The 18,862-nt window shown below is 41.7% G+C and overlaps 1 protein-coding gene across 1 annotated transcript in view; it reads right to left on the bottom strand.

The window, feature by feature from the left end:
- Positions 1-5,286: 5,286 nt before the first annotated feature.
- The window catches only part of CIT (citron rho-interacting serine/threonine kinase), a 114,821-nt gene continuing 101,245 nt past the window's right edge, over positions 5,287-18,862 (bottom strand). The window contains exons 40-48 of the mRNA XM_018572389.1: positions 18,481-18,620; positions 17,415-17,507; positions 14,506-14,614; positions 11,871-11,999; positions 11,697-11,777; positions 10,959-11,037; positions 10,696-10,875; positions 8,085-8,385; positions 5,287-6,610 (exon numbers count right to left, since the gene is read on the bottom strand). Of these exons, the coding sequence (XP_018427891.1) occupies positions 6,587-6,610; positions 8,085-8,385; positions 10,696-10,875; positions 10,959-11,037; positions 11,697-11,777; positions 11,871-11,999; positions 14,506-14,614; positions 17,415-17,507; positions 18,481-18,620 (1,136 nt within the window). The 3' untranslated portion in view covers positions 5,287-6,586. The remainder of the gene's footprint in view (positions 6,611-8,084; positions 8,386-10,695; positions 10,876-10,958; positions 11,038-11,696; positions 11,778-11,870; positions 12,000-14,505; positions 14,615-17,414; positions 17,508-18,480; positions 18,621-18,862) is intronic.

The following is an 18,862-nucleotide window of genomic DNA, read 5'->3' as shown; positions in this document are numbered from 1 at the left end:
TTTTTTTAAAGTGGATTTACCCTTTAAGAGAGGTTGACTCCCTGGCATGCATGAGCATAAGAAAGACCACTATCTCTGTCAAAGCCAGTGACCAAAAAGCAGGATTACCGGTAGTACCCGGCCCAGAGACCGAAGGTTCAAATGCACCATGTAGAGTCCGTCAGAAGCTGAAGAATGTCTGTGAACCACCCTCTACTACATGGATCAACGGAATACCCTCTGCCTTGATCTTGCGGTACAGATGAGGAAGGTTCTTCAGGAGTAAAGTTGTAGATCAGAGCGAACTGATCCCAAGGAGTATTCACCATGAAAGCTAGCAGATCTCTGGAACAGGAGACAAACATGTCCAGTTTGTGGCTGAATCTCAATGCCTAGAAATCAACATCTATCATCCCCCACTGTTGGCAAATTGCCTGAAATACCTTGAGATGCAGAAATCAATCCCGAGTCTAACTGAAAGGGAAAGGCCGTCTGCCAATTGTCCCCTCCAGGAATTGCACGGGGGACTACGCCAAGACATGAAGCAATGACTCCTGAGGACAACAGATACTGCAATGAAACCTTGAGAACCTCTTTTCCCTGGGGGGAAGAAAGCAGATTGGAAGACATGATATAAGGAGGGGGGTAGGTTGCAAACTCCAGCTTGTAACCCCGGGACATGACAGACTGAACCTAGTATTTAAACCCCAGGTGCCTGTGCATCTGGACTGTCAGAAAGAGCTCCAAATGTTGTGAAACCAAACGATCCACCGAAAAGGCCCGACAACACCTTCATGGAAGCCACCTCCAGCTGCAAGGTAGGCCCAACGAGAGCAAATTAAGCTTTAAACAAGCTCATGAGTCAGTTGCCCACTTTATCCTTATAGGCCAAGACATCCTCCACCAGGACAGTGACTGACATTTAAAAAAAGGAATAGCAGCATCCACCTCTGGCACAGCCCACTTTTTGAGGAACTTCTTTTCCAGTGGGTACTGTTGTTTGAAACATTTTGGTGAAACAAATAACTTAAGGATGCAGCCAATCCACCTATAACACTTTCTTCACTAGGGAGTGCGTAGGGAGGGTCTTAACCCCTTTTGCTGCCCTAGCTATGTTATTTTTTTTGCACATGCTAAAATCCACATGTTAGGCCTGATAATTACTCAACCCCCCTGAATTATATATTTCCTGAAAGCAGAGACCAAGCAGAATAAAATGGTGGCTGTTGCAAATTTTTGTTTTGCAAGATATTAGCACAACTGTTTATCAAACCCAAAACTTTATTAAAAATACAGAAGTTAATTTTAGTGCCCAAAAACACAATACCCATTATTTTTATTTTAATATAAAAGAGGTTGCGCTGAGTAAATGGATACCCAACATGCCAATCTAAAAAATGATGTGCCCATGAAGGGTGAAAAACTAGGGTACCCCAAATTGTCCATAGGCGATGCTTTAAAAGCCTGTAGGTCAGGTCGTTAATTTAAAGTAACCGTGACTCTTGATCCTAGAATTATTGCTCTCACTGGTGTACGCAGTGATACCCAACATATGGTGCAAGCATTTTCTTACATAGGCGCATCCGGCGTGTGTTTTGCACTAGTATTTGCGTGTATGCAGGGATGAGGGCCTTTAAAAAATATTTTGGGTGTTTGTACATTTATTTTACTTACTATCATTGCCATCACATAGAGGGCTCACAAGTCCCCTATTTTATAGCCACCTTTGCAGTCCACTGAAGCGGATCAAGCACAGATTGTGCTTGGTCAGCTTCTTCCCTGGGGAAACACAGCTCAGAAACCCAAAGTGATGAGAGCATTGCTGCTTCCAGTTTCATTCAGCTGGGAGAACAGCAAACAGATACTCGCTGGTCTCTCGCCCCTCTACCCACCAACAATGCCTATACTGGCCCCACAGGAGGGGAAGCAGAGCCCTAGGAGCAAGGCATGAGTGTGTTGGGCTTGGGGCACACATTTATCGGCCCCTGGAAGCAATCAGACAGCTTTAAAACAATTGCTTCCACTGTAAAGCCAATAGACAGCTTTATACAGACTATAGCTGCCGGGAATCTGTTTACAGGGAGGGGGCTACTGCTGCCGTAGTATGACATTTGTGACATGAACGGATTCATGGGATTTTTCTTAAGGTATCCCATACTGGTGACCTTTGGGTGAGCCTGCTTAGGTTGGTCAAATGTCAGACACTCTCGCACCTCATCAATGAGCACCGAAATGTTACATAGTTAAGGTGACAGAATCGCTGAAGATGGTTCCTCTTTAGAGAAACTTCACTGTCTGAGGAAGAATGAACCTCCATGTCCTTCTCCTCATCCAGCATAAGGGCACTAGCTATGGCCATATTTGTAGAGATTCAGAAGGGGTGGGGGAGGGCGGACTGTGTTTACACCCTCTGCATCCGGAAGATTGAAACAATGCAGAACAGTTTACAATAAAAGTAGGCATGGAGGCTACCACCAGAGTTGTGAGGGGCCCCCTCTGGATACTCACAAGACCGGAGCAGGAAGGGTTAATGGCACAGTCCCCCACCCCTCTATGCCTCCTGGTGCATCAATTAGCTATACAGCAAGAGCTGGGACTTTTCCTGATGTGTGCTTCCGCCATTTTACCTCGCTACCTGTGTAGTTTCACCTGCAGCATCAAAGATGGCTACCGACTTCGCTCCATGCATGCCCAGAAGCACCATGAACACCAAATGGCTACCTTCACACATGCTGGTCGGGGGGCCCCCGAGCCCCCTTCATAGCTGTCCACAGCGGTGCCCACTCAACAGCAGCAGATCTTAGCATGACACAATGCAGTCAGCCTAGGAAGAAGGGGGGAATGGTGGGAGGAAGCTTAAGTATACCCAAGGGTTCTTCAGGGATGGGAATCACACCGGTGAAGATATACCACTGGCTCTAGATCTGTATAGCATCCTGTTTCTTGGAATGCATCACAGGATACAAGGAAATAATTCTGGAACCAATGGGTTATGCAGCTAACTTCAGGTGATTGAACAATGGCAAATCAAAGCTGTAAGTACAGCCGTCTAAAAGCAAACAAAGGGGCAGGCAACACAGCAAATAACGGCCAACAGGCCACTGAAAACAACAACCCTAACAGGGAACCATAACAGAAAGGGCCAACATACAAGAGGGTCGCCTGAAGAACCTTGGGGTGAAGCTAGGCCTGTACATTCACCTAGTAGAACATGGCAAAAGTGTAAACGGAGAACCAGGTAGCAGTCTTAGAGATTTGGGAAACTGAGCCCTTTAAGTGACACTAAACTCAGAAGTCTTAAAAATACATTCAAGTGCCTTAACTATTTACAAAACTGGACATTATTTGTGTATCACTCAGCTGTAGATCCTCATATTATATCGGAATTGGTGCTGACACTGTCCTTCCTTCTGGAGCGGTGACTATTTTGTTCCCCATGGTCCCTGTGTGTGTTGTAAAGTAGCCCAGGCTTGCTCCCGTGATGGACTACAATATCACTTTTAGTTTATTAATTTGTATTGAGATTGTAGTCCATCACGGGAAGGAGCTTGGAGTGGAAGGACAGTGTCAGCACCAATTCAGAGATGATTTTGAGGATCTACAGCCGAATGATACACACATAAGGTACAGTATTGTTAATAATTGGTGTACTTGAATGCATTTTTAAGATTTAACTCCTAAGTTTAGTGTCACTGTAATTCATAGACCTGAGAGATGGCTGGATCAACAACAGGGACAGCCCTTTTTTTTTTTTAAAGGAATTAGGTAATTTCAACAGTTTAGTGAGAGTAAACAGATTTTCGTGGTAATCTCAGTCACCGTACAACACCGGGTGTAAAAGTGCATGTACAGGAAAGGTTTTGGCAGGTTTGGGCATTTTTAGGGAACCCAGACTAGTAAAATTTAACTTTAACTGTAAACAATCAAGGACAGAGATATTGTCCTTATATTTGGAAAAGATGTGAAGAGACAAGTCCATTGAAGAATTAACTCCCAGTGTCTTGTGATGTTCGATCAAGGCAAACAAATTCTATTAGCAGGTAAAACAATTCCCATTTACTGTATACATTTTATCTGTGTATTTAGCAGTTTGCCTGAAGTCCAGCTTTCTTTCCCTGTAAAGTTTGTAACGTCTTACTTTCAAATCCGTAAAATGTTGGTTTTAGGTGGAGGAACTTACCTTTGAAAAGAGACCATATTTCTGAAACAATTGCTCATTTCTACAGCATTTTATATGACTTTTCTAACTGGTTCTACCGACAGATTTACTGTGTTGATTGTCTGAGTGATCTACCAAAATTTCAGCCACCAAAAGATTTCGGCAAAACGCCCATAGTACAAAAACGGCCATAAATGTGGTGCGTCCCCACCAATCCGTGCTGCTCTCCCCCGCCTGTGCCGGCAGAGGGGAACAGAGGGGGATACAGAGCTGATCCAGCTGCCAGCGAGGAGGAGAGATCTGTCAGTAGGCCTAATGGGACAGTGGGGGAGAAGGGACCTGTAAGGAAGCCGAGACCCCTGACATTTCCCCAAAGCCACTAACAGTAAAGTTAAAAAAAAAACAAATAAAAATAAAATAATTCAAAAAAGTAATTTTCAGTTTTGGTCTGACAAATTTTGAAATTTCGTTTTTTTTCTAAAAATGTAATTTTGTTGCTTCCTTACTGGAGACATATCTGGTTTATGTACCTGTGTTGGTTAAGCCCTGGTTCACACCTAGGCGTATTGCATATGCGCATCTGTCGCGCGTTTTTTTACCGCGATTCGCGGTAAAAAAATCGCGCGACAAACGCGCGTTTCCGAGGGCTACTTGGCTGTATCCCAATGGAAACGCGCAACAAAAACGGCCCAAAGTAGTACATGTACCTTTTCAGGTGTGGGCCGTTTTGTAGCGCGTTAGGGACTGGCTGAAATACGCCAAGGTGTGAACCAGACCCATTGAATACAATGGGATTTAGATGTTTGAGCGTTTTGTAGAGCGTTCGTCGAGCGTCAGGTGTGAACGTGGGCTAATATGGTTCTCATGCATCAAGTAGAAATGCTGCTCCGATCCCCTATGTTTTGTCTTTGTTTCTCCCCCTCCCCCTTTTTAGGGTTGTTACTAATATGGATAGTATTTTTTTTAAACTGCTTCTGGTTATACACAATTGTGTTTTGCACATTTCTCTTACAGGATAATGTAGGTAAAAAAAATCCATAAATCATGTAGCTTGACCATGGATTTCCAAAATTTCCCATATGACTGCATGTAAGGTGTTAAATGAGTAGAGTGATATCTGATATTGCATAACTTTCTATTATAGTGCAGAGTCTACTTAAATGTACTACGTAGCAGTCCTTTGACAGACTTGTATATTTTACTTCAGCTCATATGTTTAAGTAGGTTTCAAGTGCATTTATTTTGTTTTCTACAATATTAGCAAAGAGCAGCAAAGCATAATAAATCAAGCATTCCACACCGAACAAGCACCTCTTGAGCTCATACACCAATGATCGAGGAGCAGAGCGCCTGCCTGCTTGTGCCTTCCACACGTTTCACAAAAGGCAAAATTCAAAAATGCACAGTTTACCTTAAAAAAGTAGAAACATATTCAATTTTATGAATATAAACTTTCTGATAAAGTATATACAATCCTCATGTATAGTTAAGGAAGCATTAGAAGGGACACTTAACATACATCTCTAGTAGATTGGGATTGGGCATAGTTAGTTAGCATTACCCCAATTAAACAGATTAGATGTGACATTTACGATCAGGAATGTTCTGAGACTTCCTGGGTGACAGATCCTTCATGCATTATGCATAATAGAGCAACAGAAATATATACTTTTATATAGATTTATATGTACATAGTCCAGCTTACCACATATACACATTTTTGTTTATCAGAATTGGGGGACTACAAACTTTCTCAATTGAAAAATGAGGATCCAATATTAGTTCTTACTCATTGAACCTATAAAAGATTTAGCACCTTTTCAAACAGATTACCCCTGGCACATAGACATGATGGTTTATAAAGCAAAAATCTTGACTTCAAGTGAGGTAGCAGAAGCAGTAAGAAGAAACTTAGCAGAGCATAGAGGAGAGGATATAGTAACTGTCACATAACTTTTTGCACTTTCTGTATAGTGTAGTGTGCTCGGTAGTGTGAAAGCTCTCAGGACAGCTGTGCCTTTACCAGTGATGCTAGAGTTAATGCAAAGCTATATAAATTAAACGTAGCATTATGTAAAAGCAAAACTCATGAATTTGTTAAAATATTCCATATACTAGTAATAATTAGTAACTATAACCAGAGCCTAGTAAATGTTTGTATGCCCTTTTAGAGGTGCTATTGACCTATTACTGTAACAGAGTAAAAAAAAAAAAAAATCCTCATAATATGAAAATCAAGAGAAACAGTGTAAAATATTACAGAAGATGCAATCTGGAATATGAAACACAGAGTTGAAGGTTGGCTTGTGATCGGAACATAGCACAAAAAAAGTTGTCACGGTGGTCCGCTACAATCTTGATATAAAAAGCATCTGCCTGTATAAATCAGACATTAAAACATTCCTCCAAGTTGCCTCCAGTTGTTTGTAGACACAGGGTCCTTTATAGTTATACTGAAGACTGGTCCCAAACCTGAAGTAGAAATAGAGATAATGTGTATTAACATAACAAAGTATACTACATAAAATAAAGGTGATGGTGTGGGGAGGTTTGATCGTATTTACAATGAATAACCATATATTAATAGCTTGTGAAAAAATCAGCAAACAGTATGAAACTATTGCCAGTTTCCCATAAGTACACATTGATACAGCAACACTTTTAGATTTATCTGTAGCTATTAGTGAGATATAGATATATATATATATATATATATATATAAGGGATGCACCGATATATCAGCCGCCGAAACATATTGGCCGAAAATTACACTTTTGGCATAATGCCAAAAGTGCCATTTTCTGGCCGATACAGTGGTGCATCCTAGTCTCTCCTCCCTGCTGGGCGTTGCTCTGTGCCCCAGCGGGGAGGAGAGAAACTGTCACAGGCGGCCGAGCGCTGTGGGAGGAGAGCGCTGTGAGCAGCCGGCGTCTCTCTTCCCCGCACCGCTCAGCCTCCTGCCACAGATCAGGAGAACGGTGTGTGGGCGGAGACAGCCATTGCTGTCACATGCCTCCTGTGACAGCCAATCCAGGATGGAGAGCGGCGGTGTGGGCGGAGACAGCTTTCATTGCCGTCACAGGAGGCTGGGCTGCGCGGTGCGGAATGAGAGCTGTGACAGCTGTCAAGATGGAGAGCGGGTAAAAGCACTCATGGATCGCTGAGTGTTTGTACATAATTGAGGACATAGTATGGTTACTATAGCCTCAATTATGAATGAATGGGAAGTGATCTACATCACCTCCTGTTCATTCATGTTTGTGGTTATTGTAAACATACTCTGTCCTCATGTAATCAATAAACAGGAACATTCAGTATAGAGCATTTCTGTTCATCGAGAACAGGGGACACAGAAAAAGAGATTGAGGACTCTGTGTTCTCAATCTCTTTTTCTATTTTAAAAGGGAAATATCAGCTGTCTGTTTAGACCCCTAATATTTCCCCGAAGCCCCTAAAAGTAATGTAAAAAATAAAAATGAATAAATAAATAAAAATAAAATATAAAAAATGTAAAAGTTTCTAAAAAATAAATTAAAAAAATATTTTTAAAAAATTGGAAAAAGTTAGAATAAAAAAAATTTTAGGTTTCGGTCTGACATGTTTTTTTCGTTTCCGTTTTGAAATTTTCCTTTCGGTGCACCTCTAGTAATGATGCTATGGCAGAGTAACAAACGTTTATATTAAAAAAAACCTGCAGAGAGACCTGTTGCAAAAAGTAAAATAATAGGTATTCAGACCTGGTAACTTAAGGGATCAGATAGTACCACATACGGCCTCAAGATACATAGGAAAACAACATGTGGTTTAACTTTAGCATCTACCAAAAACTAAAGCATCAGCTTTAAGTAAGGACAGGTGCAAAACACATGTCCTATCACCTTCACCTTCTTTATTATTATACCGTATGTCTGTGTATAACCAGAAAATAGATGTTGATGTATCCTACCTTATTGACTTGTGAAAGTGGAGTTCTCACTCCCCCTGTAGGTACTCGGCCTCTACCACTGTCATCAAACATTCGTCCAGGTGACCTTTCTCTTCTGGTGCTCAGAAGTCGTCCAGGAGACTTCTCCCTTTCCAAAGGCCTCCCAGGAGACTTGTCCCTGCGCATTTCTGTCCTTCCTTCTCGAAAACGGTGTGGTGTACTAGGCTCCCGCACTAGTCCTTGGACCTCACCTGGCACAGGACTAGATGCTACTCTTTTTGTTATGTGGTCATTATACGAAGGTGGACCTCTCTTGTTTGGACTGCAATGAAGAAAAAAAAAGGCTTCTAAAATGGGTCCTATTGCTTGTAATCTTTTAAAAAAGTCATATCTATTTGAATGGAAATAAAATATAATGATGTAGCAATGGGCATTCATCGTGGAAATTCATTCATAAAATATAGCAGGAAAGTGGCAGTGGTGGCTAAGAAAGAGTTTTATTATGTAACCTAAAAACAAGTATTGAAATGACTCACTGATCTACTGGTGATCTTAGCTAAAGCAATTTGGGTAATGCCATAGGTAATGTTCCGAGATCATATGGGCAAAGACATGAACTGCTCTTTCAACATATCACAATAATGCCTTTTGCAATGAGATACCCACAGATCAGTGATTTCCTATTTTACTCATTATAATCTTGGCTCTTCAGTGTACTGGAGCATGGATTTTAAATGAACAAATAAGATACTAGTTATGCATTATGAGTGCTCATAATAAATCAAATGTAGTATTTGGAAAATCAACTTCAGACATATTTTTATGAAGTACATCTCATACTAACTACCGTATTTTGCGCTCCATAAGGCGCACCGGACCAAAGGACGCAGGGAGGAGCTGCAATTAGTGACAGCTGAGACAGGTGGTGCTGCGATTACTGTGCCACGGTCTCAGTGATCACACAGAGCAGACAAAGAACGGACGTTCTTCGTCTGCTCCAGGGGCTCTATGGTGAGCTCCTATGCCGTGGTTACGGGTCCCCAGAGAAGCGGGGGACCCAAAAAACCACGGCGGGGTGGGCCCCCAGGCTCGATCGCTGCCGCCGCTCGGTTTTCATACACGTGATCTGGTTAGATCACTTTTATTAAACGAGCAGTGGCTCCCACTGTACATTCAGCTCTGCTTTAGCAGGGCTAAATGTACAAAAAAAACTACTCGCCCGGCGCCCAAAACTGCATGTCCCGGGCGTCGGGCGATAGGGATTCGCTCCATAAGACGCACACACATTTTTCTTCTTCTCTTGTGCCTGCCTCTGTGCACACACCTCCTCCTCCCTCTTGTGTGTGTCTTCATTTCCAAAAAATTGCAGCAAAAAAAAAATAACACCTCGGGGTGTCTACTTTCCAAAAATGAGACATTTCAAGGGTTTCGTAAGGTCCTGACATTGTTATTTGATATGTTTTATAACAGGGGGTAAGGGAACTGTTTTTTCCCTTTATATTATAAAGGGCAAAAAAAACAAAAACAATAAATAGTTGTTAAATACCACCAAAAGAAAGCCTCATATGTCTCAAAAAAATGACACAGAATGAAGGGGGTTGATCCTGCCAGTACTAAAGTGGTTTTAAAGCAGAACTAAATTGCCCATGTGTTTTAAAAATGAAAAATGCAGCCTGTGCTGCAAATTCATCTTCTCTCCAGTGTCCTATCACTTCTCCGGACCCGTTTTTTTTACCAGACTTCAGGGGACGTGAAGGGCTCGGCGTTTGCACAACTGTATTGTGGCTTCACGTCCAGAAAGCTCACGGACCAACATGCAAGTGCACTGCAAATCAGAGGCTCCAAGTCCAGAAATCTTATGAACTACCACGTATGCGCCAGTCCAGACATCTCATGGCTACTGTGCATGAGTGGATCTATGTTTCTTCATCACCAGGGAGCATAGAGCCGGCTTCCCGGCTAATCAGGAAGCCAGAGGGGCGAGTAATGGACTCGCCTCCCGGCTTCCTGATTGGCCGGGAAGCCGACTCCCTCGTCACTCTGTGACGAGAGAGCATGGAGCCAGCTTCCCGGCCAATCAGGAAGCCAGAGGGGCGGGTAATGGACTCGCCTTCTGGCTTTCTGATTGGCCGGGAAGCCGACTCCCTCGTCACTCTGTGACGAGAGAGCATGGAGCCAGCTTCCCGGCCAATCAGGAAGCCAGAGGGGCGGGTAATGGACTCGCCTTCTGGCTTTCTGATTGGCCGGGAAGCCGGCTCCCTCGTCACTTTGTGACCGGAGAGCATGGAGCCGGCTTCCCGACTAACCAGGAAGCCGGGCGGCGTGTAATGACTCACCGCCCTGCTTCCTGATTGGTCAGGAACATAGCCAATCAGGAAGCCGGGCGGCGAGTAATTACCTGCCCCCAACTTTCTTATTAGCCCGAAAGCTGGCTCCATGCTTTCTCGTCACCTAAGAGGATGGAGCCTGCTTCCCCGCTAATCAGGAAGCCGGGTGGCGAGTTATCACGCGTCACTTGGCTTCCTTAATGGGACTTCTGGCTTCGGTATCAGCGAGCACCGGAAAAAATTATATCGGTGCATCCCTAATTACTACTGTAATATTCTCTGAAAAAATATAAAGGTATACATACCTCCTTGTTGTTGATGGTGCACGATGAAGATCATTTGCATTGTCTTTTACCAGGTTGCCCTTGCAGCAGATTACTCTCAGCTTGTCTTGGTAAACAGATGCCAGGTAGATGGCACCAGAGGAGATTGCTGGCCCCAGATATCGTGGATTGGGAATATCCAAATGCGCCCTGGCTGGAGCACTGCAATGATAAACGGCTTTCATTTACCACTTTCCAAATTTGATGTTTATTGAGCTGTTTTTAATTTTAACAAAACAACTTACCCTAGAGCAGCACGCCCCTGAATCTCAATAACTTCCAAGGAGTTAAAGTGTGTAACAAATAAGTATGGTTCTCTGTAAGCTAAATAAAGAAAAAAAAAATCTTAACCCTTAAAATCGAGAAAGTGGTACAGGTTTCTCCAGTTCATTTGTAATAAATCTCTAAGGAAACCATACTTTATAATGGTATGCCATATCCCGCTACTGGTTTGGGGCCCACTGGGCTGTTTTCTGTCAACCATTTTAGTTGATGGTACCTAAAGCTGCACCTGGTACTAGACTGTTTTAATGTTGCTTACAAATAAATGTAGAAGACAAGGTATCAATCTGAATGCATCACCTGTGAACAAAGGTAGCTTTAAGGGCGTGTTCACACCATGTCCATTGATCTGCATAGATCAACACAGGCTCAACACAAGAGCACCTGGAAAACCCAAGGGCCTTTCTATGTGTCCTGTTCACATTTTACACGTGCGGTGGTGTGCGCCATGTGAAAATTCTGCATGTATGCTTTTTTTATGCAGCGCAACTACAATATGGGTCAGCACAGCAAATTGCACAAAGTTGAATGAAGTGTTATTTTGTGAATGCAGCTGGATGGAGCGCAAGAGATGCAAAGGAAAGGTAAGTATATGCTACCAGGTTTGCTCACAGATTTGTTCTAAAAGTAAAAATATGTAAGTTACAGTATAGTTAGGCATCAACCATGCATACCTAAAAAAACGCATCTTATATACTTACCGAATGCAAGAGGCAACCGACTCCATTTCAGATCATCGGTACGGCTTCGCCTTCCATAAGAGTCAACGAAAACACCAAACTCTGCAGTACAAAGATAAAGTGAATTGTCAGCAAATACCAGTACTAAAAAAGGTATAAAAGAAAATATCACTTAAAATAAACAGCTTGTGTTACCATGGAAACAGAGGAGGTATTCTTCCCTCTGACCTGTGCTGTTCACCTGCATTATAGCAATGGGGAAACTATTGGATGAAGAAGCAAACACAGCTGAAGCCAAAGAGTGGTCATTTTTATCTAGGAATTCTATCAGTGGTAGGTTTAATGTAAAACAATTAAAGCGCAATACAAATATGTGTTATGTTCAAGTGTAGTCCAATCGATATCTGTGACCATCATCCATGGTAACAGGGTAAAAGTGGCCACGCACCAGTTTCCTTATATCTGATGAAAGATCAGCAAAATGTAATAATAGCTATGTTGTGCAAGGGTCTATCAATACAATTCATTCATTGCTTGTCCAATCACATAAGCCCTTCATTACACAAAGATAGGGGTATATTTTACTGGTCAAACCTCGCACTTATGTGTGGCCAGTTACAGAAGCTAAAAGTAATCTGCTCCAAACAAAAACATTTGTCTCAAACTGCCACCGACCCAATGTCTGCATACTGGGTCCAAGGCAAGGGCTTCTTTCTGAAGTTTTATAGGTTCAATTTCACTGCACCGGAACTATAATGCAGCTTATGAGTGAAAGAATGGCAGCTTCTATCAGAAGCTTCTGAGACTGGTGTTTTCCTTAGTGACAAATCCCCTTTAAGTTTTATAAAGCTCACTTTATTAGCTGATAAATGATAATCCCTGCCCAGACATTTTAGGGAGGGAAATTGTAGGTTCATAGATTGCTAAATATCTCTGACAAAACTAGGTTTTCAGAATGAAGGTCAGTTCATTTATTACATGTACTACTGTGCCTGGCTTCAATATTTTTACTCTACAGTATTGCTGTAAAATTGACTTGACCTTATTCTGCTTTTTGACCCATTGCAATAGAGTTTATTGCAAACCCTTACATATTATAATATTGGTGCCTGACTAACAAAATATATACTGTATATAATAAATGACTATAACATTATTCTATGTTTTCCCACATATACCTATCAATTATAATACACATTACAGCAGTATTAGCCTTTCTCCTATGCAAGCTGTAACAGATTTCTTTGTAAACAAACCATTGAGTTTGAATGCAATCACTATGTTATGAATGATGATTGGTTCCATATCATTAATAGAGATCAGAGCTGTCAGACACAGCACACTCTGACAGCTAGCAGCAGGCTCCCGTACAGCTGCTAGCTATCAACCCAGGAACATAAGGTAATGTTCCCTCAGCATAGGGCAGCATTCTGAGCAAAGTGAAACCACACATTAGTCAGGACGGGGTTTAATACTTTGGTCTGAAAACAATCTATTAAACATTCAGCCTCATTTATTTTTAAATTGGGAGGACTGCTAATATTAAATGAACTAGCCTCATAAACCAGGTATGCAGAAGACTTGCTAGGGGCACGATGTAATAGGCACCTCCAGGTTCTCTGCTTCAGGGGCTATTCACACCATATGCATTTAGGCTGTGCTGGCCATTTTTTCAAGCGCAGCCCAAACACAGCACTGCGTTGCATTTAAAATATTTTTTAAAAAGGTATGGCATGCAGTACTTTATTTAAGCGCACCACAGTGGGACACGGTACATCGGCATCGCGGTGTGCACATAGAAATGAATGGAATGTCACTTGTAAATTAAATTGTTACTAGTAATAACAACAGCAACAACCCGCCTCCATCAGTAGTAGGAGGAGGAAAAAAGAAGAACACTGGTGGTTGCGGGGTGCTCAAATTTATGAGTTAAGGGTCCTATCAGATTGGTTAGGGAGGCGGGGCCATCCCATTTGTGTGCTGCCATGGAGCTGTCAGGGGAAAAAAACAATGTGATGTGGCTTGATCGGCTGCTAAGCTAAGGCCCTTTTCACATGGGCGGTCCCGATTGGGTCCACCTGTTAGTTTTTCAAACGAACCCGATCGGATGACCAATGGGCAGCCATGTGTAAACGGACGAGCGTCCATTTACACATGGTAACACCCCCGGCTCCGGCAAAACAGACGGAACAGTGCTCCGTTTCGACAGACCAAAACGGGGGTAATCTGATGTAAACGAGCACATGTCCGTTTACATCAGATTTAAACACACGGGGTCTGGCAGTTTCAGTTTTTTCCTACATCGCAGGATGGAACATAAGACTGTACGGACACGGATGTCACAGCAGTCTTATGTTCCATCAGCATCTAAGCTAATGTCCAGGGTGCTCCAAATTCCTGGGTGCCCTGGCACACAAAGATCAATCAAATTTACTGGTTAATATTCTGATTCTACTCCTTCTGCCTCCTAAATCTCAATATTGGCCAGAGATACCACCCAACACAAGGAAAGGCCAATGAACTACATATTTCTGTCATCTAAAGTTTCCTAAAAGCTGTTAGATCAGCTCTGGTCTAATGCAACTAATTTAATTTACTGCCTTTCAATGCAATGGAAAAATACACAGATGTGCAGCTCTGGGTCCGACACCCTCAAACACCATCCAACACAAATTGGAGCAAACATATTTTCACAATCATTTTTAATGTATGTCTCTATGTATGATAGCAGATATCTTGAGCAGAGCTGCATAGTAAATGTAACCAGAATGCCACTCGTTCTGTCACTGTATATGTCTTTAGGTTACTAGAAAACCGTCTGGTTACTCACCCTCAAGAGTGTATTGCTTCATTTCTATCTCATAGAATTTATTGGTTCCAATGATGATGCTGTAGCCGGTAAAATAAATACAGCTGCATGGTTCAGATGTTTCAATTTCCTATAAAACATGAATGGACATCTTAGAGGTTAAGAGTTCAGGGAGAAAGTATATTGTAGACCCAATATAAAATGTAACAATCACATTCATTAAAGCATTCATACTTGTGTTTCCTGTTATACAGTGTACCTCGATCAGCCATAACATTTTAAACGCCCGCCTAATATTGTGTAGCTACCTCTTTGCCACCAAAACAGCCCTGAGCAGTTGATGCATAGACTCCATTAGACCTCTGAAGGTATGCTGTGGTATATGGCACCAAGACGTCAGTAGCAGATCCTTTATGTCCTGTAAGTTGTGAGGTGGGGCCTCCTTCGCTCCCCACGTGCATCAGTGAAACTTGGCTCTGACGGAGTCGTCTAGCCATTACAATTTGACCCTTGTCAATGTCGCTCAAATCCTTATGCCTGCCCATTTTTTCTGCTTCCAACACATCAACTTCAGGGATAAAATGATGATTTGCTGCCTAACATATCCCACTAACTTCCAGGTGCCATTGTAATGAGACAATCAATGTTATTCACTTCACCTCTCAATGGTTATAATGTTATGCCTGATTGAAGAATACGGTAAGCACAGATTTTTTTTTCAACTAGATTGTGTGTCTTATAGTATGTCTGAGGTCAGGTCCACCCATGTTCCCCAGAATTGATCATGATTTCTGCACTCCAATAAAAGCATATAGTGAGATTGTGTAGAAGGAACACAAATACAAGGGGCTATAGAAATATTCCTAATAATGACACATGCATTGTGCATACATAAGGAAAAGAAAAAATGATTATAGACAAATTCATAGACTTTTCAACAGAAAGGACACGCTACAGGGCAATCCCACACAAAAGTGTAGGAAAGAGTCAGTTATGTGATGTGATTATCCTCCCGGAGCACAGCAGCGTGTGTGGAATAAACAATGTATCTAGATCAGCTTGTCTCTAGAGGTTATAACTGTATTTAGGACCTCTAACAATTCCTCTGAAGACAGCAGGGAAAAAGCTCACTTCCATCTGACCCAAATCTTGATTGCTCTGGATGATTAGGATTCCATGAATAAAGATTAAATGAAAGTAATTTAGTATTCAGGTCAATTAAGACCTTTATAATGGCGGTATTTGTTAAGATAGTTCTGTGTAGCAAAGACGAATGAGATGCATATTATACTGTAGTAAAGCAGGTATTTTCACAACATGCACATAAACCCTTTTTACTCAACTGAATATAAAATATGTACTGCCTTCACAATGAGAAGATGTACCAGCATGCTTTAGGACCAGGATAACGTACGCACCCAAACTGGCCAACTATGGGAGACTGCCAGTAAAAGGCAGAGACTAGGGATGTCCCGATACAGGGCATTTTGACAAGTACTTGTACTTGTCAAAATCCCCCGATGCCTAGTGCCGAAGCTTGCGCTATTTTTTTTTTTCTTACTTACCTCGCCGAGCGTCCCATCACTGCTGCTCCGGTGGGCGGAGCTCCAGGTGGGGTCCTAATTTAGGTGGCCGGAGACTGCCAGATGACCCCGCTTGGAGCGCCGCCCACCGAAGCAGCAGTGACGCGACGCTCGGCGAGGTAAGTAAGAAAAAACCTTGCAACGGCGAGTCAGCTCTGGTACGGCGAGAGGAGCTCCGTATACAGGGCATTTTGACAAGTACTTGTACTTGTCAAAATCCCCCGATGCCTAGTGCCGAAGCTTGCGCTATTTTTTTTTTTCTTACTTACCTCGCCGAGCGTCCTAGCGCCGACTACGAGAGGCACCACGTGAGGCAACAGGGATCGGAGTGAAACTGTGAGTGAGGGAAGCTGGGATAGGGCTGGCCGTAAATCTATTGCTATAGTGTACTGGACGTGTGTAATGTATATGTAGTACATATATACAGCACACACCTCCACTACACTCCCAGCAATAGAGTTACAATTCTCCGCTGCTAACATGAATAGGTTAAATCATGATCCATAGTACATAAAATGTAGTTGTACTATGGATCATTTAAAGTCACCTGTCCCTTTAAGAAAAAGTATCGGTAATTGGTATCTGCAAGTACATGAGGGGAAGTACTTGTACTTGGGCCTTAAAAAGTGGCATCGGGACATCCCCAGCAGAGACTATCAACAAATTGATGAAGCTCCTCACAGAATGTAATGCTGATGTTACATGGTTTGAGTCATTAACTTTAAAGCTGGCCACACACTCAGAAAATCGAGCGAATGTTCCAAAAACAAATATCTTCAAACAAATTTCTCTAATGGTTGGTGGAGTCTAATCGACGTTCTCCCTCAACTGTAGTGACAAGGAAAATTGAAGGAGCAGGACGGAAAATTTCTTACTGAACAAAATGTGAATGTGATTTTCATTTTGGAAAAATCGTACATATTGAAATGCGCATGTGCTAGGCACAAAAGAAACCCATTTAGTATACCTGGTATTCTATTTACATTACATTCACAGGTCTGGGCAAAAATGTTAAGGGATGGCAAATGAGATTAGTTGACTCAATGATGGCTAGATCGTAAGCTCTAAAAAATGATTTTGCTTCCAATAAATGTTGGAATGAAATTCTAACATAGTCTAACATAGGGGGGCATTCCCTCCCAAACATATCAGTGAAGCCAGGGTAACATTTTAACAGGAGTGGAGGCAAAGGTAGCTCTGGATGTGTGTTTGCAATGGAAACAAATGATATTTTTTGAATGAATAGGCCTGCCAGCAATACATTTATACAACTGGCAGTAAAGGTCTAGAAGATTAAGGGGGATTATCTATTTTTATTTACATGAAATAGAAAATAAGCATACATACCTTTCTTATGCAGAACTTGTTAAGGCTTTCATTATACCTCAGTATGACAACTTTATTTACCATGGCTGCACAAATGCACAAACCATTCTCAATCTAGAGAAACAATAAAATATACACTATTAAAACTCTAATATGTGCAATGTCATTTTAACATACATGTAAATGTGGCACAGTGATAACCTATTTTACACGAATATTGCTCCTACATTGTTGTTTAGTTTCCGTTAGCTCTGAGTTCCGTGCAATAAACTATTAGTCATTGCTATTAGAAACAACATGATAGATACAGGGCTTTTGTATACGACTAATTTACATGATCACTTTGAACTTTGTTTCATTCAGCAAGAACTGAAGCATAACGCTGAATGCAGAAATGAAAGCAAGTTGACTGCATTCAATATATTCCTGGCATGTCACAACAGATAGCAAAAGTAAAAAGTGTCTATTATGATTAAAAACAGTCCTTGTCAAGTGGTTTAGTCTAAAATGATGTAATCAAACTGCAATATTAACTTTGTAGCAAGCCATGGTGAAACGGTGTAGCAGGAGCTGACCTGTGTAAGAAAAAGGTGAACACAGCCAAGAATTACATAGACACCAGGATTCACATAGTAGAGTCACCACCTCAGTCTAGAAAGTAGATGGTGACCCAGGATGATGCCTGAACAAAGATGGCACCATCCTTTTTGAGGAGAAAAAAAAAAAAGCAGATGAAGTCACATGTAGGGGTAGTACTGTGATTTCTGTATTAGGCAATACATAATGCTAAGTTACACTTACAGATTTCTTTGCATGTATGGACTTAATATGAATAGTAAATCTAATGTTAGGTCTACTTTAACCATGTTTAATGTCCGGCAATTTCTACATGAAACTTTTGTGCAGTGTGGCTGGCACACCATTCAACATGCAAGTGGCGTGAACACTGCTCATGAACAGTCATTAGCATAATCTGGCTGTGTCTCATGAAGGTATGGCTTTAAATTCATTCTCGTACATCATATTACCTTTTCAATTGAAAACACATGAGTAATCCCTAATTTTCCTGCCACCATGCATAGCTCACCTTTCCTGCAGCAAATAGATGGCATCCTTTAACAGCCTCAAATACTGTGAGTGATATCTCAGGTTGAGCTGGCAGATGTGCTTGAGCCAAGGACTGCTTTACTTTCTTCACATCGATCAGACACAAAGCACGTTCTTCTCCTTAAATCACAAATAGGACCTCTCAACATTTGTAATATATTTCAGACTATGACTATGACTTTATGTTCTCAGTTTACTACACCTTAATCAGAACATACATTTATCTACCCAGCAGAACAATGATCTCTGAAATCTGATTAGTAGATATTGGCAGAAAACTCTCAGTTAATCTTTTCTTATTCACCTATTATTTTGCCTTCTAATAGATGCAAATTATAAAAGCATAAAATGCACCCCCCCCC

This window comes from Nanorana parkeri, unplaced genomic scaffold (genome assembly GCF_000935625.1).
Source record: "Nanorana parkeri isolate BGI_ZX_2015 unplaced genomic scaffold, ASM93562v1 scaffold2016, whole genome shotgun sequence".
NCBI lineage: Eukaryota > Metazoa > Chordata > Amphibia > Anura > Dicroglossidae > Nanorana > Nanorana parkeri.
Note: the sequence above shows the minus strand (reverse complement) of the source record. Positions and strands in the feature narration are given on the sequence as shown.